Below are 23,420 nucleotides of genomic sequence, written 5' to 3' on the forward strand. Positions count from 1 at the left end.
ACCCTGAGGACGCCGAAACCTGCTGACACCCATATGCATGCCCTCATTCCATCAGTGGTGGGAGCTCCCGGATCCCCAGTACTCGTACAAATCAGACCCTCAAGCGTCATCTATCAAAGATCTGCCAGGAGGCCTCTCTGCGATGGCCCAATGCTTTGCTTCGTATCCGTGCCCTCCCCAAGGGAAGATTAGGGCTTAGCCCCTTTGAAATTATGTTTGGAAGGGCATGGTCTATGAACGGGACGCCGGTTCTAGCAGGGGAGTGGGAAATAGGATGTAATATTTTGTCACAGTATATGTGCTCTCTGTCTGCTGTTCTTTCTTCTCTCCATAGGTACACTAAAGACTTGCAGCCTCTTCCGCTGGATGCTCCAGTCCACTCGTTACAGCCGGGGGATTCCATGCTCGTTCGTACCTGGAAGGATGAGCCCCTCTAAGAGAAGTGGAAAGGACCACACACTGTCCTACTAGTTTCCCACACAGCAGCAAAGGTCGACAGACACAAGAACTGGATTCATCACGAGACAGATTTGGCATGATCTTTCTCCCATCGTATGGAGTGGGCTGGTTAGACAAGCTGTATTGTCAACTTTCTGCGTTTCTTACAAAATTTGCCAATGACACTTTAGCTATTGAAAAGAGCCTTAACTCCGAGATTTATCAACTTCGTTTATTATCTCTTCAAAACCGTCAGGCTCTAGATTATGTTTTAGCATCTCGGGGGGGATATGTGCTCTAATTGGGAACGAATGTTGTACTTATATCCCAGAAAATTCCCAAGATATTAACAAACACATTTTGTCAGCTGAACAGGCTTTTGAGCAGTGGAAAAGTCAGGAACGTGAACCCACTGTTTTCGATTCTCTCTGGAGCTGGTTGCCCAACCTCAGAGGCCTAGGAACGGCCATCCTTCACCTCCTGGTCACCGGTGTTGTGTTGTGTTTAATTACCCTCCTCTTATTTGCGTGCTGTAATGCCCTCCTGCGCAAAGTCTGTGTATCCCCCTCCCTGCGTGCTTCACTATACCCCTGCATTGAAGATCCCAATCCCCAAACACTCAATCACTTTTTATCTTCAGAACATGAGAAAACTCAGCCAAAACTTTGTTGAGTATTCTCAAAGGGGGGAGTTGTTGGTGTCACTGGGCATAACCCTAGGTAACTCAGAGGGCTGGAAGACCACGAGTGTCGATGAAGCCCCTCTGCTCTGGGCTCAGGTGAGCCAAGACCCCCCCTTGCCCACACCTTTGTAACCCTTTCTCTGGCGCCTGTAATCTTCTGTCCTTCTGGAAAACAGGCAAGCTAAAACTGTTATCTGTGGAATGCAAGGGCACCGCTCGGAGAGAGAAGGGAGGAGGAAGAGGGGGGCCAGCTGGTGGAAAACCACAGCAGAAAATTGACCAGGGTATAAAAAGTACACTGTTGCAGGGCTAAGTGCGCAGGATTTGAGACTATACAGTCTCCCTGTGCCTTTTACTTGAGCTCAAATAAACTCTGTCTGCTTCTCCCCCCAGTGTGTTTATTTGGCGCAATGCACACCAGGCAACGAACCCAATTGTTGCCTCCCTCGGGCACCTTGTGCCGGCAACACCACCACTGGGAGGGCAGGGGATGAGGTGGGGGAGAAGGGGGTATGGTAGATGGGGAGGGGCAGTGATGGAGGGGCATTGATATGCCTGTGCCCTGCCTCTGCCCCTCCCGTGCAAGCCCTTGCCTGCCCCCCCACCCAGCGCTGCCAGTGCCTCTCACTCTGGACTCGCAGCTCCTGCCCACAGCCCTTCCGGTGTCTGCCCTGCACTCCAGACTCACAGCCCCCTCCTGCCGCAGCCCTGCCTGTGGCCCACACTCTTGACCCCCAGTTGCCTCCACCCCATGCATAAATAGGAGGGCACATGACCCCCCGACCTCTGCAGGGGTGTGTGCAGCAGCAGCCATCCCATATGCCTGGGTGAACCATCTGGGCTCCAACCTTCCCACCAGCCAGCTGGGCCCCTGTCCCTCACCTGTGGGGCCCTTAATTGCCCCCTCCCATCCTTTCCATCCCCCATGAAGTGGCCTGCTGAGCAGGGGGTGGGATGGGGAGGATGATAGATCCTGGATTGCCCCTTTACTTCAAAAAGTGATCTTCACCTTAAGAAGGTTGGAGACCACTGGGTTAGATACTACAATGAATTAGGGAGGTGCTGTGAAAGTACACAGGACTGCTGTTTTCTAGAAACTCCTCCACCAGAGCTGCTCAGGTGGTGTAAAAAGCAACTTTGTTTTTTAAATGTTCAGTCAGTGCCCCGACAAAGCACTTGCTTCCCCCTCATTCTTCATCTGTGGCATATTGCAGTTTTTATTCCCATGCATGATGGCGACTATCAATTCTTCCTGCTCATGCTCATGGTGTGTGTCTGGGAGGTCACCCAGCCCCTCACGCACGCCTAGGCGGGAGTGTGGAGGAGCGGAGGCTGCCCAGACCCCGCTTTATGCCACTAAGCCAGAACCCAAAGGCCGGACGGCCCCGCAGACACTCGGTGCCTCCAGCTGCAGTTGCACAAACCCCCGGGAACCAGCGCGGGTCAGTGCAGCGCGCACGGGTTCTACTGCAGGGGCCTTTTCCCGCGGGCACCTCCCACCGCTCGGGCTGCAGCCCTCCGCTCCGCGCTTTTTGCCAAGGCCGCTCCTGCCTTCCCCTGGGGCCCGGGCGAGCGCGTGCGGCGCAGGCCACTCTGCCCAGGTCACGGCTGCGGCGGGGGAGCCGGCAGCACAGCCCAGAGGAGTTTCATGCCGCTTGCTCGGGAACGGGGCTGGGCCTGCACCGGCTCCCGAGAGTCCACTGCGCAGGCGCACACCCTTCCCCCGGCGCCACAGAGAGGCTGCGGCAGGACGCGCGCCCTCGCTCCGCTGCTTTACGGCCCTGCGGTTGCTGTGGTGACGGGAGACCGCTGGGGAACGGAGCCGAGCCACGGTCGCGGGTGATGATTGAGGGCGGGGTTGCTGGCATCCGCCTCGCCTTGGGCCCATTGCGCTCCCGCCCCGCCCTGGGAGCCCGCCCGGCGCGGCCTAGGGCGCAGCCGCAGGACCTGGGCTCTGGGTGGGCCGCGCTTTGACTGGATTTGTGCCCTGGCCCTCAGGGAAAGTGCCGGGGCCGAGACATGGCCGAAGCAGGTTTCCGGGCACCGCGAAGGAAGAGGAGAGTGTACGAGCCGCTCCGGCCGCCCTTTCCCCTGCTTGCTTCCCGGCACTTCGGGCCCTGCCGGGCGGAAATGGTGAACAACCACGTGCTGGTCCGGAGCCCTGAGGACATGGAGCAGCTGTACAGCCAGGTGCCATCGCCGGGTCTCCCCGGGAACTGCTGCCTTAATGTTCCCCGTCAGACTGATGCCCTGTTTTCTTCCTAGCGGTCATGTTCGTGTATATTCACCCTCCCGCATGTCAGAATCAAACTAGCTTCAGTTAAGCGCCCTTGCTGCCATTTTGAAGCTCTGGATGCTGACTACATTGATGCTGTGGCATTTTATTTAGAGCTGCTGTCCAGGAGCTGCTCTAATTAAAATGCCACCCCCCAAGCACATGTATAGACACCATAAAGTTCTAGTGCCATGGTGCTCAGCTGGGTTGCTGCCTGGGCAGAATGAGTGGCCTGAGGCCGGCTTCCTTCATGGGGTGAGTTTGTAGGGTTGGGCCCCACCCTGTCTGGATTAGGCTGGGCCCAATCTAACACACAGGACCACACTGTCTGGCCTGGCAGGTTCCCCATGGGTCCAGATATTTGGCAGCAGGGGAGCAGCAACTAAGGCACCACCAGTTTCCTGCAGCCAAACTTCTAGACCCCTTGGGAGCCGGTGGGCTGGATAACAAAGCTCCATTGGCTGGATCTGGCCTGCTGGCCAGGGGTTGAGGACCCCTGTTTTAGTGCAGATGTCATACAGGTTGCAGTCATATCATCTGGCCCACTGGGCTCCCAAAGGGGCTGGGATTTTGACAGCGGGGTGAGTAGAGGTGGCATTACATTCTGTGGTTCCCTGAGCTGAAATAGTGACTCAGGCAGCCTCGGGTGTTAACACGGCCACTGCCTGCCCCACTGCTGGAGGTGGGTCCCAGTCTGGCCCATGAGGAACCCTGCAGCCCTGAGTCAGTTTGTGAGGCCAAATGAGCTGGTTACTTGTTAGAATAGATCATCAGAAGCTCTGACATGTAATAGATAGTGTTTGGTTTTATGCCTAATGCTGAAGGATGCACTTGAGAAACAATACAAGTTCACAACATATAGCTCTGTCTCCTTCGGATAAGAATATGCAAAGTTCTGGAATATCACTTAAAGCATCATAAATAATAAGGGTAAAAAAACATAGTCTAAAAATTGTATAAAATGTTAATAACACTTTGAATTTTAAAAAAAATGAAATAATTAAAAAAAAAAGGTGTTGATCCATTTGCCCTATTTACATTTTATATATGTCTGTGACTAGTATCCTCTTACTTTTTATTAAGGTCAGAGACCTACAACATCTAACTGGCTAGGTTTTATGTACTTTAGGTACACACATGCAGGTCCTTTCACTTCAGAAGGACTTTTTCTTGAGTGATGTGTGTCCTCTTTAGGCCATTGTGTTTTTGGGCATTGTTTTATCATGTGTTCTCTTATTGGATGACTATCCCTATATTTATTTCCTATACTGAGATCAAACAGGACTAATACTAAGTATTTGCTTTTCTGCCAGTTGTAATTAAAATAGAATGCTACAAATGTTTATGATTTATGAAGGAAGCAAGCCTAAATCTCTAAACCAGGGGTGGGCAATTATTTTGGTTGGAGGGCTGTTTAATGAGGTTTGGAGACCTCTCTCTTGTTTTACCTCCCCCACTCTTCCAGAACTAGGCCAGAGGTATAGTGTGCCAGGAGCCCCAAAGCTCAGCTGTGGACCCAGATAGGGACTTTGGCAGTGGGTAGGTGGTAGCCTCAGTTGCAGGTTTAATCAGCAGGTTCTGAATCCCGAATGTGGAACCTGCCAGTGGTGTCCACAGCTCATGCTGATGGCTGCCTGGCGTGGCAGAAACTCCTACCTGGGTCCATAGCTGATGCTGCTGGCAGGCTCTGGGCAGGACTGCCATGCTGTGAGGGTGGTGCTATCTGAAAACCACCAGCAAGTTCTGCATCTGGGCTCTTGAATTTGCCTGCAGCATCCACAGCTGATGGCACCACCTGCCTAGTGTGGTGGAAGCCCCATGTGAGTCCACAGCTGATGCTGCTGGGCACAAGCAGTCCTGTCTGGCACCATGCGGCAGCCACACATGGGCCAGGTCCAGTGAGTTGGCGTCTGTGCACCCGAGGGCTGGATTTGGCCAACAGACTGTATTTTGCCCATCCGTCCTCTAAACTCTGACCTGTCTTATATTCCAGCTATCTATCGAATTTTGGATGGAATTCTGATTTACACTATTTAAGCTTTAATTCACTTGGTGCCCTGCTATAATTAACTTTCAGGGAGACACTAAAGCTAGCTTCCTCACTATATAGGAAAGAGAGGACTATTGTAGAAAAGCATTCATTGTTAGCAACCTTAACCTCTGGAATAGGTTTGCAACCCCTATTTAAAGTAGCCCAGAGCACCGTAAGATATGTCTGTATAAGTGGATTTTTATGAAGTTGAGACTTTGTGAGAGTTCACATATTTTGGATGATTTCCTTATAGTTTAGTTATATATGGGAGGGGTACCTAGCTCATGAATAACATTTAATCAGATAATCAGCCATTTTATTTCTTCCCGTGTAGGGCTATTTTGGAAAAGGTATTCTTTCAAGAAGCCGACCAGAATACAGTATTTCAGACCCTTTATTGGTTAGTAAATGGCGAGGTAAGTCTCACCACTTTTTATTTTCTTGACTGTTTTTATAATAAGTGCTTGGTATTTTTCATAACAAAAAACCTTAAATCTTTTTTTCTCTTTTAATGCAGATACCCAGATAAACATGCCCATTCTAACATCAAAAAAGTAAGTACAACTGTAGTACTGTATCTTGTATTTGTGAAACAGCAGTAAATTCTCCGTTCTGTTTTTTTACTCAGCCATTTCCAAACTGGGCCTTCAGATAAGTTGATGCTTCACAGAATTTGGTTTTTCTTCCTTGTTTTAAGTTGCTGAAACACAGTAAAAACAGCTAAGAATAGGATAGGTAATAGGGCTGTGCGAAATTTCGCTGGCTGTTTTGTTTCAACACTGTTTCGACTCATTTCGAGGTCGAAACAGCAAAATCAAAGCACAAAAAAAGGGCGTTGAAATAGCCTTGAAACAAAGGCTAGTCAAAACATTTTGACCATAGCACTGGGGTTGGGAACTTAGCCCAGCTGGGCTGAGTTTCTTTCCCTAGCCCCATGGCCAGGCAAAACGTCAAAACAGTCTCGCTGTTTCAGCGAAGCAAAACAGTGAGGCTGTTTCGACTTTAAATTAAATTTGATGCAAAACACTGTTCTGTCCAGACCTCGAAACTGAAGTCAGAATGGAACAGTGCCATTTTGCACAGCCCCTAATAGGCAACTGTCCTTGGGGTTGTGAGGTTTTTTCCTCATGTGAATAATTGACAGAATTTATTTTTAATTAAGCAGCTGGAGTGAGAGCAAAGAGGATTAGCTGTGCTGTACATTACTGATGATGTTATTGATTATAAAGCTTTTGCATTTCAGCAACAGGAGAGGTGGAATATTTTATGGCTTACTTTTTTTTAAATAGCTGTCTTGTTTGTTTATTAGGATCATTCAGAATGGGCTAACATAGTCAGTGGTGTTTAGAAAATATTAACATTTTATTATAAGATTTAAATTTTACATAGTGATTTTTTTTTTCCTGAGTGTGCCTGCATGATGGTATAGCACTTACTATTCTGTAATTAGGAAGTTAGGGGCCTTTTTTATATAGTTAAACTGACAAGTTTATGGAAAACCTCTCTGGGCATTGTCATACTGTTTTTCATAACTATAGGACCACAAGTGCAGTCATTTAAAGTGAAATGTATTTTTATTAAAAAGACATGTGCCAAATGACATTCGTATTACTGCTGGATGTAGTGTGATTCATAGTGTTCCATTTGGATAAATAGTGTACAAAATCTGTGAATCGTGAATATGTATTGTATGGTAATTAAGTATGGTACAATACAGATTTAAGTCTGTTCTGTGATTAGGATAAGAAATGCATTATACATCTTATGATTTTTAAGGTAACTTTTTGAAGGTCCTGTTTATATACTGTTCTGTTCTTACAATACTTTGCTTTTACTTATAATTGCTGTCTCTAAACTTCATTGTGAGAAGTAAAATATATTTTCCAATGATGTCAAAGTTTAAATGATATAAAATTATAAAATATATCATTGTAATTGTCTTCATTATTATGGCAGAATTAAGACTTACGTCCTAAATTAGGTACTGAAGTTAGCTTCTAACAGGAAATGCCATTTGAGGGAATACTGGCTGTGTACACATTTTCAGATGGTCTGGGGGAATTCTGGTGGGTTTGTTTTTCTGGTAGAAAAAACTGACACGGAGATGCCTGAACAGACATTTGAATGCTGATCTCCTGAAGAGCAGAAAGCTTGCAGTGTTGACTGCATAGCAAAGGGTGCACAGATCTTAAGAGTGCTCTGTAGCCCTCTGCCTGCTTGAAGACAGAATGGCAGCAGTGAGGGGGAGGGAGGGAGGTAAAGGAGGAAGGCCTGCAAAGCACCTTGGGATGCTGGAGGACTGTGTTGTGACTTTTCTTTCAAAAGGCAATATGTACAGACATTCACTCTTCAGGAGAAACCCTCCCAGGAATGATTTAACTCTAGTTGTTCCTGTTTGTTTGATTTTTTTTTTTTTTTTTTTTTCCTACTGGAGTTGCCATTTTTGCTCTAGGAGAAAAATCCTGAACATATGTACTCTTGTAGTTTCTCCTGGGAGAGCAAACATTCTCCCAGGAGAAACTCAATGTCTTTACATGGCCACAGTCAATTAAAAAAATCCATACTTTTCTGAAAATTCAGTGCCTAGTATTTTTATAAGTAATTCTTCTCATTACAATAACTGAAAGTTAAGAGACTATTTTGAACATAGTTTTGACATTTTCCCTTTACAGTCAGTCAGTTCCCTCCTGCTTTTATGAATGTTTCCAAAAAAAGAGAAAACATATGTGAAAAATAGAGAAATATGATGGCAAAATCTCATCTTTAGCTCAGAGACCTGGATGGCTGAAGCCATCCTTTATTTGGATATAGATATAAGGTATTTTTTTTAAATAATAGTCCCACATTCACTTCTGTACCTTTGGGTCATATTTGTATTGACATCTGTATAGAGGATATTATGAAGTTTAAATAGTCATCTTTAGCTAATGATGAACTGTATCCTCTGCAAAGTCCAGGCTGCTAAGTGTTAAAGAGCGAGAAAGAAACAGAAATCGTTCCTAGGGTTGCCAAAGGCTTGGTAGGAAAGCTCCAACTCCTTTGCTCTTGGAGGATTTCTTGGCTGATTTTGGAATATGTACGCTAGGTTTCCTCATCCCTTTATGAAGAATTGTGGAATGGCTTTTATCTAAAGTAGTCTGGCTTTTTGCAAACAATAATTTAAATAAAGTTTCCATATGATATCTTTGATGTTATAGTCCTCTACCTTTTGGAATGATACAGGGTTCTAAGGCTCTTTTTATATCACAGAAGAGAGAGGGTGAAAACAAGCCCAGTATTTTTGCTTTCTGCAGGTAATATTAAGATACACTACTTGGTGGCCTTTATAAAGTACCTTCGAGCCTAATTTTTTTCAGTGTGAAATGTGAAGGCTGTATGCCACAGTCCTGTGGGATGTAAGTGTATAGAGTTAAAAACATTCCAGAAGGGATTAAGTATCTTGTCTACCATTATGTTAAAAAAATGTAAAATGGAAAGATGCATTTAGGTCTTCATTATGTGGTAAATTACTTCTGAAAAAGTGTCAGTCACATTTACAAGACATCTTAACTGAGAACCAGTTACAATAGTATTTTAATTATCTTAGAAGTGCCTTTGGAAAGGTCATTCAAAAATAAGATGTAATCATAGTTGTTTACATATAAACATATCCAAGGCCCAGTGCCTTCGTATTTTCAGGGTTTAAAAATGAAATGACATTTTTATCAATATCAAAGTGTACTGATGCAAACTATTGCAATGCAGCTCTTATAGTTGCATGATCCTGTAGGGATAATAAGTCTAGGAGGATCAAAGGTAGGGCAATTTGGCTACTTTGTATAACTAACTACAGGGTGTGCTGGTGTGACAGTTGCAGTGTAACAGCAGATGGGCATTCCCAGGAAGAAGTTCCTCCTCCCTTTTTTTAAGGTGGCTAAAATACAGATTTATTTATTTATCCCCACCCTCATGGAATGATTTTATGTGGGGAATTTGCAAAGATCCTGAGCCCTGTTTCTAGCTGAAAATCTGATCGGAATTTGACATTGGTGGTCTCTGTCTCATCATTCCCTGGCTGCTACTTAAATCAAGATCCTTAAATCCCATTTTCACCTATCAGTATAAAATATAAAGAACATGAATGCTGTTTCTAGAAGGCTTTCACAGGAGTAGCTGATAATCATGTACAACTTAATCAGGAAGTCTTTTCATGGCAATACTTATGTTATGCTAGTACTGTGTGTATTCACACTTTTACCCTGTCATAAATTAAAGCTGTGGTAATGGTAATTTACCCTTTAATAAAAGAGAGGTAGTGATATTGTAATGATGGCTGACTTCAATAAAATAGAAGTCAGCCAGCACAGATCAGCTGTCATTTACTGTGGTGTAGAATTGTTTAAAGTTGCATTTCCTATGTAGCTGATATGCTGTATATCACAGCCCTTACTTACCTTGTTTATTTGTTCATGCCCTTAAAAGGTGAATAAGTTCAACCTTATTTTTTTAGGCTTTGTTTTTAAGTAAGTTTGTGTTATTGAGATATATGTTAAAGGGGCCATCTGTTTTTCACTCTGTTCTCAGCATCCTCTTTTGGAGCCAATTTTGTACCTAGCAGTAAATATGCAGTTACTTATAACAGCCTTAAAAATGTAATGCCATGATAATTGTAGGTTGTTTTCTCTGTTCACTATCAGAGCATTATAACATAAGAGTCTAAAAACAAGGCAAACTCATTCAGAAACTAGAAAATGATCAATTAATGTAAGAACACATTTTAATGGCATAATTAATCTTTGCTCATTACAGAATCATTAACACTTATTTCTATGCTGTGTGTTGTGTTGTTTTTAAGACACCAAGTGAAGGATGTTGGATCCTAGAATCTTCCACTTGTATTTACATTATCTAGGTACCATTGTCATGTAGAATGGGCTAAAAGCCTTATGCAAGAGCAAGGACTTGATGACGACTCAGTTAAAATTCTTGAAAATTACATTAAGCCAGTTCCCCTGCCATTTATGAAAGAGGAAGGAGAGGCTGACCAATGCAGTGAAAAAATGTCTTCAGAAATAGAAAATAAAGAAGATAGAATGGAACTTGCAAAAGATTCTTCCATAATTAATGGAGATGTGATAGCACCAAATGTTGAATGTCATAAGGAGAGTCTAGTGTGCAAGAAACCCTATTTGGAAGGGGATCCACTTCATGATCCATTGGCTAAGTATGGCTCTAAAGAACTGGATGCAATGGAGTCTACAGCCATGCTTACAGAACATTGCCAGAAACACAGTGACTTTACTATATACACTGGTTGCAAGTCAGAAGGCGACACTGAGCAACAAATATCTTCCGGATTGGCCAGTTCTATAGAATATGTTCTGGTACAGGAAGAAGAAAGTAGCTTTTGTCATGATGAAGCTGCAAATGAGCAATCAAATGTAAGCCAAATATGTCCCTTTCTCTTGGAGAATTTATTTAGCTAAACACAGATTGTTTTCACCATTCAGTTTTTTTGCCTACTTTAATTGTTAATACTATCTAAGATGTTTAAAAAGTTTCATTTGAATGAAAAATATGTGGATTACCTTTAATATTTGTTTGCTTCTTTACAATTTATTTTGATACTGCTCTTCTTTTAGTCAATCAAAAAGGAAAAATTAGTATGCAGAAGAAATCCATTTAGGATTTTTGAATATTTGCAACTCAGCCTGGAAGAGGTATGTGTATATTTTAAATACTTTGCAAGTTTTTAACTTCAAAACATTAACGTATGCTATAATGTATTCTAATTCCTTTTCCATAAATGAAGAGCAATCTTTTGTATTTACAATCTTTAGAATGTTTTGTTAAGTTTACTTATTTTAAAATAATCCACAGATTGCATGGATATGGTGAAAGGAGTTAAAGAGCCTAATCCAATAGACTTTAGACATGTAAAAAGTCCAGTGAATTCAGAGGGACTAATCACATGAGTAAATGATTGCAGATCTGGGCAAATAACATTTCAGGCAGTTTCTCCAGAAATACATATCTTGTTTTAATTAGAACATGATGTCTTTGTCTGCTCCAGTCCTCAGAGTAAATTACAGTCTGGAAGGGGATCCAGTTTATGATCCATTAGCCAAGCAGAGCTCTAAAGAATTGGATGCAAAGGATTCTAGCCAAAGTACATTGTCAGAAATCTGATGATGATGGCAATGCAGTTTTAATGGTTAGATTTAAGATTGTAGTGAAGTTTCAAAGGTAATTCTCTGGCAATTTGTTGCTCTGCTAGTGACTTTCAAATTGTTCTTATGGTACATGCAAGATAATTTTATACCGAGAAATCTCCATGCAATATAAATACAGTAATGTAACTTGCTATTTTTTTTCAGGCTTTTTTCTTGGTGTATGCACTAGGATGTTTAAGTATTTATTATGGTGAGGTAAGATGTTATGTTTTGTCACATGACTTGTGTCCGATAAATGTGTTGTTGATCTGAGTATAGTTCACTGACTTAAACTGCCAACTACTGTGGTAGCATCATGTGCTACTAATCCCAAGGCAGCAATTGGACAAGATGAAGGAAATTTTTTCCCTCAAATAATATTATGCATCTGGTTGTATGGATATAAGAATATTGGCCAGAAATTCTCATTCTTGTTATTAGGAACACCCAGGCAGATGAGCAGATTCATTCTAGAAAAGAAAAGTGTTGGTGGGGAAAAGTGGAGAAAAATGGGTTTTAGAAGAGGTGTCACAGCGCCCCAGGGATGGCTGTGATGCCCCAAGGGCTTCATGACTGTGCCAAGTCTTGTTGGTAAAAATAATGAGTAGGGAGGCTGCCCACCAGTTTCTGTGTAGCCATGGTCCTGTTGAACCCCACTAGACCCTCCAGATTCTTGGACCCCTTGCTGGGTCCTGCTCCAAGTTGGTGTTTCATGAGACACCTTAAGCCTTATGGGATAGATGCATGGCTCCAAGACCTTCCCTTTACCACACCCCATGCCTTGCGGGTGTTATATGACTATTGTTCCCTCTGTTGGGGTCTCAGCCAACTGAGTGCTGAGCTCTACACAATTGTGTGTGCTCCTCTGGACACTAATGAGGCCTCCACCTCCCCTTATTGGCTGATCCCAAAACCACTGGTGCAGATGACAATGCAAACATAAGCCCCTGGGCTATAAGATAACAATAACTGGAGGCCACACTCTGCCCCTTTAAGAAGACAAACTTCTCCCCTAGCATTGTGTACCTCCTAGCCCTGGGTACCTTGTGAGCTCTTGGAGCGCTATTAGTCTTGCAGGCAGCAGATCAGGCAACCAGACTTCTCTGGGTAGCTCTTTCGTGCAGGATCTCTTTCCCCTGCTGGCTGCCAGAGAACAAACCCCTACCAGCCCCAGCCCTGGGGCTTATGTGTGCCCAGGGCCCTGTCTCCATTCAGTCAGCTGGCTGTGCAAAGGTGCCAACTAATTCCCTCATTAGCCTGCTGCCTGGGCAACCTGTAGCTGTGGAGTTCTACCTCACTTGCAGGGCTCTCTGGCTAGGCTGCTTCTGCCCTTAAAGGAGCAGGCATGCCTTCATACCCTGCGACAAGGGGCACGTCCAGATGAGCGCGCATATGCCTCTTGCAGTGTTTCAGACCCTGGGGGGAAAATTTGCAGTGTGGGGGCAAAATTAGACCCCTGTATATCCAGAAGTCAAACGATACCTCGGGGGGGGGGAAAACGGGTCAGGGCACATTCCCGGACATGACCTGAGGCAACCAGAGGCTTGGTCCTCCACAGAGACACTCTGGTAGCCTGCCAGAGTGTCTCTGTGGTTAGCTCTTACTCTGGTGCTGAAGGGACTTGGACTGGCCTTGTGCCAGGTAAGTAGTGGGGTGGGGGCTGGAGGAGGGGGAAGATGACCTTGGCTGAGGCCCCGCCTGGCCCCAGCCTCCATTTGTTCCCCCAGCTCCCTGTTCGTTCCCCCCATCCCCCATTGGTTCCCCAAGCTCCCCGCTCGCTCTCCCAGCCCCCCCCCCACACTCATCAGCAGTAGCAGAGAAGGAGCAGGAGTCTTGACAGAGCAGGAGAATGAGCAGGAGGCTGGAAGCAGTAGGGGAAGTCTCCAGCTTATTTCCAGGGGCTTGTGTCCAGCCTTCTGCTCATCTCCATCCCCCTGCTCATTCTTCTGCTCGTCTCCAGCCTCAGGAGGCTGGAGACGAGTGGGGAATGAGCAGGAAGCTGGAGATGGGGGAATGTCTCCAGCACATTTCCAGGGGCTGTCTCTAGCCTCCTGCTCATTCCCCTGCTCCTCTCTAGCCCCCTGCTCCTTCTCCTGTTCTTCTCCAGCCTCCCGAGGAGATCCGGGAGGAGCCAGGCAGAGTTATTTTGCCCCAAGAGGCACAATTTGCTCCACAACAAAGTGCATGTCTGGGCATATGTGCTGCAGCAAAAAGCCCTGGCTCAAATCTGCTTGCATGTGTGGTGTTTAAGGAATGTCCTTCCCTTTCCCCCCCACAAAAAAATATCGTTTGAGTTCTAAGTGTTTTGTATTCATGTAAAAAATGTTTTTATTTCCTTTGATGTATGTGTTCTTATTCTTGAGTCCTGAGCTACCAGCCAGGAAACTTAGCAAAACGCTCCTACCTCAACAGTTTTAAAGTTTTTAAGTTGTTTTTTTTTAAACCACTCTTGCTTCCTCAAACTGTGTGGACTTCTGTAGTGTTTCTCTCAAGCAAAGTCAGACTATAATGTTTGTTGTTTCACCAAAATAATCCAGTAAACACAGTATTTGATGTATAGTTTTCTAGGTCTTTCTCAGTTTGTAAGAGCAGCAGGTTGTTATGTTAGTGTAATAATAATATTGGCCATTGGTTAATAATATTTCTGGTTGTGATTTCAGGAGCCTTTAACTATCTTGGAACTATGGAAAGTTTTTGGTGAAGTGCAGCCCAGTTTTAGAACAACATACATGGCATATCACTACTTCCGCAGTAAGGGATGGGTCCCCAAAGTAGGACTGAAGTATGGAACTGACTTCTGTGAGTACGCTTTAAAAACAGAATAGTTACAACTGACTTTCAGGTGTGAAAGCCAGTGCAAGATTTTTCACACCACTTAAACTTCCTGTTGGAGCTTCATGAGCAGAGCAGTCTTTCCCATCTCCTGTGTATAGCAGAAGACATCTATGGCTTGATTGTATACTACCACAAATGACAGACATTGTTGCCCCTGTACGGGTTGAGTGGTGTCAATACATCATTCAAGCAGTTGAAAGACTTGCTTTTCTGGCTTGTAGGCATGATACTGGTGTGGGACTACGCTGGAATTCACTTCCCAGACCCTTACATTGGACTATACTTCCTTTGCTCTTAGAACCTAATATAGCTCCCCCTGCTGTTTCTGCCATTCTTTCCGCTAACTTCAGTAGAAGTTGGATTGGACCCTACAGAACATACTGAAGTTGTAGTTAATATTAGGGATGCATGATGAAGAATCTGTGGGCCAATACTGATGGCAGATTATTAATGGGCCATACCAGGCAATACCAATCCGATTGCCAATAAGCAGCCCGGCATCTTGGAGAGCAGCGTCCAGCTGGTATATCTGTTGGTGGGGAAGGGGAATGGGGGGGACCCTGTGGTGAGGGAGTGGGGATGGGGCAGGCGCTGCCCAGCTGGGGCAGGACTGGGCACGGGGCAGAGTCCTGAGATTGTTGTCTGGGGGGCATGGGGAGGGGGAAGGCTGCGCATGACCCTGGGGCAGGCATAGCGGGGGCGTGTGCCCCCCTATGTGTGCGTGGGGCAAGGGCAGGCTGCTGCTGCAGGGTGCAGCTGGCGGCACTGCCAAGCTCTTCCCAGCAAGGGGTTGGGCTAGGACTAGACCTGGGGCAGGCAGTAGTGATGCTTAGGTGAGGGGGGTTACTGGGGATACAACCACCCCAAAATTCATCATAGCCTACCCCCCATAGACTCCACTCCCAGTGCTGCTGTCGCCTGCCCCAGGCATAGCCCCAGTGACCCCTGGCAGCTCACTCTCGCCCCACACACAGATCAGGGGGTACATGTCTTCCAGGGCTCCCCCAGGGGTATGCATAGCAATGTTCCCTCTAAGGTGTAGAGGTCCATGAGCGTGCTGGCGGTGCATCGCTTCAGTCCTTTCCCAAATTGGTTCTGCCTTCTCCTGTCAGTGTGTGCTGCTTTGATCCAAAGCCTTCATCAGTTGCTCTAGCGTCTTGAGCCTCTTGGAGAAAAACATGTTTTCACTCCCTTTATCTCAGTGGTAATGGGAAACATTTTACCTTCATTTTCCCATCTGTGCATGCCATTATCAGTTGTGTGTCCATGGTCATTCCTTTCTTCCACTGTTTCCTAACTGCTGTCAGGACCTTGGAATGGAAATCGGAGTCCCTCCACACTGTCTGCTTTTAAATCACATGCTCTTCTCCGTGATTTCAGCCATTGCCCCCCACAGAGCCCTGTGATAAGAGAGCCTCTGTTTGGGCTATAGCAACTTGGATCTTTATTTTAAGTGCTGTGGGCTCAGTGCTGCTCTTCTCAACTGTTCAGATTTGTTGCAAAGTTTCCCAAGCACCTGGCGTTTGTCAGTGTCACCTTCCAAATCATGGCTCCACCCAACCATTCAGCTTGTGTTCCAACCTGCAGAAAACCTGCAGAGTTGTTACACAAAGGAGCTACTGCGGGGGCAGCCAGCACCAGGCTGTCTGTGCAGAAGGTGCAGTCAGGCCCAGCCTGACCAGCACCCTGCCCCTACCGCACTCCCTCCTGCCCTATGGGGGTCTCAATCTGCTTCCCCTTGCAACGCCTAAGCCCAGTGAAACTTACCTGCCTACGGCTGCGATCCTGGCTGGGAGTGCGCGGGTATCTCAGTGTGCCTGCCCCTCACCCCTCCTGCAGCTTCCTGTGGCCAGATTGGGGCAGGTGCACAGCGTTAAAAAGTTACTGCGCGGTAAGATTTTTTTCTTGTGTGCAGCTGCGCATGCATGCAGCTTAGAGGGAACCTTGGCATGTAGCAGTGGGATCTGCCCCTCTTCCCCATGGCCCCCATACCCTGCCCTGGCTGGTCAGTGCCTGCCTCAGTCCTAGCCCCAGCCCCACCCCCTCCCTTACCATGGTGGCCTCAGTCTGCCCCCATCACACCCCTTCCCTCCCCACAACAGACTTACCAGCCGGAGGCTGCTAGGCTGGCTGTGTATTCTGTGGCTGCGCAAATGTATGTGGCATTTATTAGCAACATTATAGGCCACATCAGCCCAATTGCTGATAATGTTTATTTTCCTTTTATTGGTGCTGATATAATATGGACCAATGTATCGGTGTACCTCTAGTTAATATTACCTATTTTTGGTTTAGTTTAAGATAGCTTTTTATCTCTTACAAATTCCAATATTCAGTAGTATCCCCAGATGTGAGACTGCATAGCTCAGTTGGGTATGGTGCTAATAAGACTAAGATTGGGAGTTTGATACCTGGTTGGACTAAATGATCTCTTGAAGTCCCTTCCAACCTTACTTCTCCATGATTTCTGTGTTCCTATAGTAAATAACTTGACTATTATGCTAATTTTTAATTTCTTGATTACAACATTTTTATGCAGTCAGAAAGAACTGATGATACGATGATGCATGCTTTATGACAAAAAATTGCTGTATAAATAGCAATAGCATTACTGTATGACTCTTAAAGGCATGGTTTTCACAGTACAGAAGCTGCCCCAGAATTCAGTTTCTTCACTAAAATATCCCAAGTAGTAGATGAGAGACTGGCATAGGATTTATCTGCTGGTCTAAATGTTTTGGTTTTCATGGCACTGACTCTTGATGTGTACCACCCAGTTAATATCTTTAGCTGAATACGTAGAAACGTTCATCCTTGCTCCTCTGTTTCTGAAGTAGCTTGTTTAAATAACGAGCTGGTATATTTGTTAATTATTTATGACTAATTTACAAACTACTGTTACAGTGAGAGTGAGATGCTGCCTGTCTACTCCCTCCCAAAGGCTGGTTAAGCAGGTTGTACACAGAAGACTCCTTACTGGTTGGGGACCAGACATCTCTCGCTCCCTCAAGCCTGTAGCCAGAGTGGAGAGATACTGTGCAGTCAGCCTCCGGAAGTTACCTCAACCCAGTTGTGGCTTTATTAAGCGGACCTTTTTTATCAGTGAAATGGAGAGAATGAGACTGATAGAACCACCAGTCTCTGCTCTTTACCTTTGTCATCTGCCCTCCAGTGTGGAACTGCAGTAGTTCCATGGCATTTGGGCTTTCTAAGAAACACAAAGCGTTTCCCTTACAGATGGGAAAAGTAAAGTAGTTAGACAACACTTGGTTAGTTCTGTGTGTAATACTCCAGTGGCTCAAACAACTTTGTCAATGTTAACCTTTTACTTTTGGCCTTTTAATCCTTCTCCCCTGCAGCAGTTTCCATTTGTTTTGCTGTTCTTGTCTTCCTCTTACTGTATCCCTTCTTCTTACTTGAACCCTTTTTCTCTTCTCTGCCATCTCTAGGACAGCTTCGCTGTAAGTGGAGTTAAAAGTTTTGAAGTTTAGTAATGTAATTAAGATTTATGAAATGTTTCTTTAAAAAGTGAACCTTGGTACTGAGACAGAATTGGGGACCCCATGATCCTTTGACTAATAATATATTTCTTTTTTTATTGCAGTGCTGTATCGAAAAGGCCCTCCCTTTTACCATGCAAGGTTTGGAGCTCCACAGTTTTTAATATAAAAAGTGTATCTCCCATTTCACTGATGTGCATTAATCTTTCTTCGTTCCAGTGAATTAATCTTCCCTATTTCATGTTGATGTACTTACCCAGTGCAGATATTATTCTCCTGGCATGTTTCTTCTAACCTCAGCTCTGTCATCTCCCACTCTCCACCCCCACAAAAATCTTGCCGGGAATGTTTGCTTAGAATGCATGGTAAACATTTTTAATAAGCATGTCATTTTAATTTGAGTTCATAGAAAAGGATATAGAATTTAAATGAAGGAAACAAATAACCATCATGTATACCAAGTGCAATCAAGAAAAGTAATTTGATCTTGATAACATTGTCCCTTTTTTTAGGGATTTTCCATGTGATTTGGGGAAGAAAGCCCATAACTGATAAGTGGTCTCTCCAATACCTCCTGCTTGTCTGATGGAAATAACCCATTGGTTTCATGACTTGTCTATGTCCCACTCATTTACTATTAGTAAATGTAACCTGTAACCACATATTAAAGTGATCATAATTTCTTTTAGTTAGAGATCCATTGGGTTTATTTTCTAGTTATTCTGTCATGGCTGAATTAGTTAATGATGACTTCGAAGGGTCACTGCGCAGACCATTTAGTTGGAAGTCTTTGTCTGGCTTGAATAGAACAACTACCAATGTGTCTAAGGTAACATGGGATATTTATTCTGTTTCTGGCAATAGTTTTCAATGATAAATGTAATAATTTAAAATCTAGTATGGAAGAGTGGTGTTAGAGTTTGGAACTTCAGCATGCGTCTTCTCTAGGCTGAGAAGCACAGAACAGTGCTGCTGTCAGGTGAACATACCCTTTCCTATCAGGACTAATGTTGACACATTTCGGAAGGGGCTACTCCAAATTCATCTCGGAGAGATATTCGTAGTCAGTGTTCCCAAGCCTTATTCCAGCCCATGGCCCAAAAAAGAAAAATATTTTGGATACTTTGGCTTCCAGAAGTTCATGATTAGTTATGTAAAAAATGTTACTTTCTCAATCATCAACTGAATCTGAATTGAAAGGGAAGGCCCCAAAACATCTCCGAAATGAAACAAAGCATCCAAAACGTTTCGGAAATGTTTCAGAAAATTTTGGAATTTTAGAACTGGCCTTGCAGGGAAACAGATGTACACTGTTGCCCTGCCACGTGCCATGGCTCTGCAGGGAGCAGAAATCCATGCTGAAGGTCTCCTCGCGGCTGCTAACCACCCCATATTGCTCTGGAGACGCAGGGCTGCACGGGGTGGGCAGCAGCGGTGAGAAGATCCCCAGCACGGATCTCTGCTCCCTGCAGAGCCAGGTCACATGGCAGGGCAGTGCCGGTTCCTGCCACATGACCTGGCTCTGCAAAGAGCGGAGATCTGGGGCAAGCAGCAGCAGCAGCAAGGAGACCCCCGGCGTGGATCTCTGCTGTCTGCAGAGCCAGGTCGCACAGGGCAGTGCTGGTCCTTGTTGCATGACCTGGCTCCACAGGGAGCAGAGATCCATGCCAGGGTCTCCTCACCACCGCTGCCCACACAGCTCCATGTCACCAGGCAGCAGGGGTGGGCAGTGGCACAAGGAGACCCCCGGCACGGATCTCTTCTCCCTGTGGAGCTGAGTCATGCAGCAGGGACCAGCAGGCTTGCTCGCCACTCTGCGCTGCTTCCCTGCCCTATGACCTGGCATGACAGGGATCAGAGATCCGTGCCAGGGTCTCCTCGCCTGCACGGAGGGCAGCAACCCTCTCCCGAACGAGCCATCCACAGCCCTATCCTGCTCCCTGCTGGGATTTCGAAGCCCCAAGCCCTGCCTGGCTGGGCAGTAGGACTGTGCAAAGCTTGCAGCCCATTCAGAACAGATTCGGAGGAGATTCAGCTGAAGTGAAACAAGATGGTTATCCAAAACACCAAAATGAATCACTGTCCTCCAAAACGGCCAATTCTGAAACCAAATCAAAACACTGCTGTTTTGCATAGCCGTAATGTCTGCCTCATGGCAGCAAACTCCAGGTATATTAGTGGATATATTTTCTCTTCTTAAGCATATCTACTATATTTACTCAAATCTAAGATAAGGTATTTTTCACCCATCATTGTGGAGAAAAAAGCCCCTCATCTTAGATTTGCGTAGCAAGCAGAAGGGGCAGGTGGCAGACAACTGCTTGGGGTCGGAGTCAGGCCCACAGTAGCTGCCTACCTTCTGCCCTCTGCAGTTTCTGTGCCTCCTCTGACCCTATGTCCCTGCTTACTGTCAAGTGTGCCTTGGCGCTAGCTTAGGCTAGATTCCCCCTTAGGCATGGACCACATGGAAACTCTGTCCCCTGCCTGGCCATTCAGCAGTGCTGATGCTGCTGTGTGGTCAGCACGAGCTGTTCTTCTATGTGCTCTGGTCCAGGAGTGAACAGAGCCCAAGCAATGTCTGACAGAAAAGGGAGGGGAGGGGAGAGAGGCAGACACTGTGTGGAATGGGGTGAGGGGTAAGAGGCAGAGAGACTGCAGGGAGAGGTGGGGAGGAGCAAGGATTGTAGGGGGTGGGTAGGGGGAAGGGGCAAAGATTGTGGGGAGTGGAAAGTGAGGGGCAGAGGTTATGGGGAGCTGAGATTGTGGGAGTGGGGGGGGCAGGAAGGCTACAGGGGGAAAAACATAGGGGGCTACCTGCCCCCTAGCCAACTCATAGATAGACATATTTATCTACCAACAGGAGCTTATATTATGCTATTTGATTAAACCGTCTGATATGACTGAAAAAGAAATGTCATCTCCAGAATGTATGAAAAGTATTAAAGTTCAGGTAAGTAAACTTTCTTCCAAATGTGATTATTTATTCATGTATGCTAACTGAGCTGTCCCTGATGGGGTGAGAGTGCCGTCTCTCTATCATAACAGCACCCTTAAATTGTTGCTCATTCTCTGGCATGCTTTATGTTCTGGAAAGCACAAAACTGTGTTATGGATTTTGGAGCATTATAGATTCTTTTGCACCCCGCGTTTGCAGAAGTTCATGGGAGGTCACAGATGCAGCTGGTCCCAGAATTAACCTTTAGTGCTAAGTTGAAGACATGAGGAGTAATAGTGGGCCTAAAGGAAAGTATGAGAACAGGGAGGCCAGAAAGGTAGTGGGTATAAAGATGTGAAGAGAGAAAAGTGGTTGCAAGTAAATCCTCTGTAGTGCCAAAGATCCCTGCCTCAGTTCCCTATGTAGAAGACTATACATGTTTCCTTTAGATAAAGACCTGGCCACTGGGAGATGGCTTCAGTTGTTATCAGTTGTTTTTGTAATAATTGATGTTGTTTTATTTCAGGAACTAATTGTAAATCGATGGGTCTCTTCTCGTGAGCGCAATGAGCAAGATGAACTATAATGAAATAAGAAATAGTGTCAACGGAACAAATTATTGTAATCAAATTAGAGTATAATCTTATCATGATAGATCTGTTCCACAGAACAGTTACCTTTCCCTGCTAAAATGCGATGCATACTTGTATCAATGCTGTTTAAAATTATACTGAGCAAAGACTATCTTGTGTACTAATACACATAATTGGTAACTGTTTCGTCCACGTGGAAAAAATTAAAGCTTCTTCCCCTCCAATTCATTGTGCACTAGTATTGCTATAGTGCTTCAAAATATGTTCTTCTTTTTAGTGGCTACACTTCATTCACTTCTTTAGTGTAAAACTGTAAATATTGAGGCAGGGTAGATTTGCATCTTTATAAATTAAATCACACATGTATAGCGTAAGCTTTTGTAAGCAGAGGGCTTACTTCATCAGATGCTGTCTAACCTGCCTTCTGCCTGACTTCTGACTAGCACAGATAACTACCTCTCTCTATGGCATTGGGTATCTTTGCTGTGAAAGCACAGGCCTTTGCCACTTGTCTTACCAGTGTTATCCAGGAGAGGAAGAATTATGGCTGATTGTGGCACAGGCTTAGGAGTTGAAAGACAGTTCAGGTTCCTCTTCTGTCATCAGTTTTCTATGTAACCTTGTAGATCCAGAGCAGGAAAGGGACTGGTGCACTAGAACACCTAATGTCTAGGTTCTTGGGCCCCAGAGTGGAATCCAGAGCCCATGCAGTGTATGGCAGGAGTTAGGTGCTTCAGGATGGGATCCACAAAGACAAGTGAACAGACTAGGAGCTGCTCAGAGCTGGCTGGTGGGAAATGCTGAGGGGACAGGGGTATTTTTAAATCCCATCTTTCTATAGGACTTAAGTACCAAACTCTGCTTCAGATTCACAGCCAAGAACCCTCCCTTGAAAGTATATGCTTAAGCTATTTCTTGTGAAAATTGAGAAGGAACCATTCTTGAAATGTGGCCAAGGGTAGTTCCTGCCTCTTGTCATAAAAGAACTTGGTGATTAGAGCATCCATCCAGAAAGTAGGAGATCTGCATTCAGTTTCAAGTCCCTCTCTCCCACCTTCAGCATGAAATCCTGAGCATCTGGGTATAGACTAAAGGGGGTTACTCTTCAGAACTCTTGTGAAGCTGTACCACTGTGCAGAAAAGAATTAAAGACTAGTAGGATGGAGAGATGGAGTGGAGGAGCCCTGAGTTCCAGCCTTGCTCCAGGACAGCTTTTGCACTTTAATGACAGTTAAAGTTAAAAAAGCAATCACGTGTAAAATATACAAATATATTTTATTTATATATTATGATTAATAACACTGATAACAGCACTACCCTACTTGATAAAGATGTGAGGATGAATACATGGAAGATTGTGAGATGCTCCCTACTGCAATAACGGGCATTATATGTACCTTAGATTGTAAAGCTTGTAGTTCTGGTTACTTGTGGCAGAGGAGTTCCCAAACTATATTAAATTCAGCCCTTTAAGGTGCATCTCTGTGGCTTACTAGTGTAGGCACAGTGCTTCAGTAATGTGACTATACTAGTTTGAGTTCCAGAGTGTGGCGAAATGCCGGGCAAGCGGCTCCGGCACCGCTTAGGGGAGCCGCGGGCTTTGCGGAGTTGTGCGAGCGCGCGGCTTGTGGGGCGGAATTGAGGTAGCTCTTAGCCGCCCTCGAGGTTCGCCGAGTTGGCACAAGTAGACGACTTAGAGTAAGTAGTTAGTGTCTCTTAATCTGTAGGGTGTCCGTTGGTTCACGAGGTTCCAGAGCCAGCCCTTGCGTTCCAACAGTGGAACAAGTCCAAAGCTAGGTGCGGCTGCCGACTCCTTAAGTCCCAGAACTGGTCAACGGCTCATTGATATGGAATGTTAGTCATAAAAGTTATTACGGAGTAGATATAGAGTAAAATAAAAAGATTTATTCACTCACCTGGCCTCACCCTCTTACAAGTA

At 45.2% G+C, this 23,420-nt stretch overlaps 1 protein-coding gene across 3 annotated transcripts; it reads left to right on the plus strand.

Moving 5' to 3' along the window:
- The first annotated feature begins 2,611 nt into the window (after positions 1-2,611).
- TSEN2 (tRNA splicing endonuclease subunit 2) lies at positions 2,612-21,705 on the plus strand. Of its 3 annotated transcripts, XM_090021118.1 has the most exons (11): positions 2,621-3,310; positions 5,762-5,843; positions 5,945-5,981; positions 10,319-10,847; positions 11,049-11,126; positions 11,784-11,834; positions 14,279-14,417; positions 18,058-18,094; positions 18,671-18,782; positions 20,814-20,903; positions 21,415-21,705. In XM_090021118.1, the coding sequence occupies exons 1-11, from the start codon at positions 3,140-3,142 to the stop codon at positions 21,472-21,474; spliced, it is 1,386 nt and encodes a 461-aa protein (XP_089877244.1). In that variant the 5' UTR covers positions 2,621-3,139; the 3' UTR covers positions 21,475-21,705. The 3 variants fall into 3 exon arrangements, with proteins under 3 accessions (XP_089877246.1, XP_089877245.1, XP_089877244.1); XM_090021119.1 differs by lacking the exon at positions 11,784-11,834 and having other exon boundaries at positions 2,615-3,310; XM_090021120.1 differs by lacking the exons at positions 18,671-18,782; positions 20,814-20,903; positions 21,415-21,705 and adding an exon at positions 18,466-18,663 and having other exon boundaries at positions 2,612-3,310.
- The last annotated feature ends 1,715 nt before the right edge of the window (positions 21,706-23,420 follow it).

The sequence above is a fragment of the Crocodylus siamensis genome, chromosome 11 (assembly GCF_052110815.1).
Source record: "Crocodylus siamensis isolate JL-2025a chromosome 11, ASM5211081v1, whole genome shotgun sequence".
Taxonomy (NCBI): Eukaryota; Metazoa; Chordata; order Crocodylia; family Crocodylidae; genus Crocodylus; species Crocodylus siamensis.

What these genes read in the sequence shown, in the direction of transcription:
- TSEN2 (XM_090021118.1), top strand. Translation starts at nt 3,140, where the DNA reads ATGGCCGAAGCAGGTTTCCGGGCACCGCGAAGGAAGAGGAGAGTGTAC. An exon ending in TGGAGCAGCTGTACAGCCAG is followed by an intron (nt 3,311 to 5,761) that starts GTGCCATCGCCG and finishes CTTCCCGTGTAG; the next exon opens with GGCTATTTTGGAAAAGGTAT. An exon ending in ATTGGTTAGTAAATGGCGAG is followed by an intron (nt 5,844 to 5,944) that starts GTAAGTCTCACC and finishes CTTTTAATGCAG; the next exon opens with ATACCCAGATAAACATGCCC.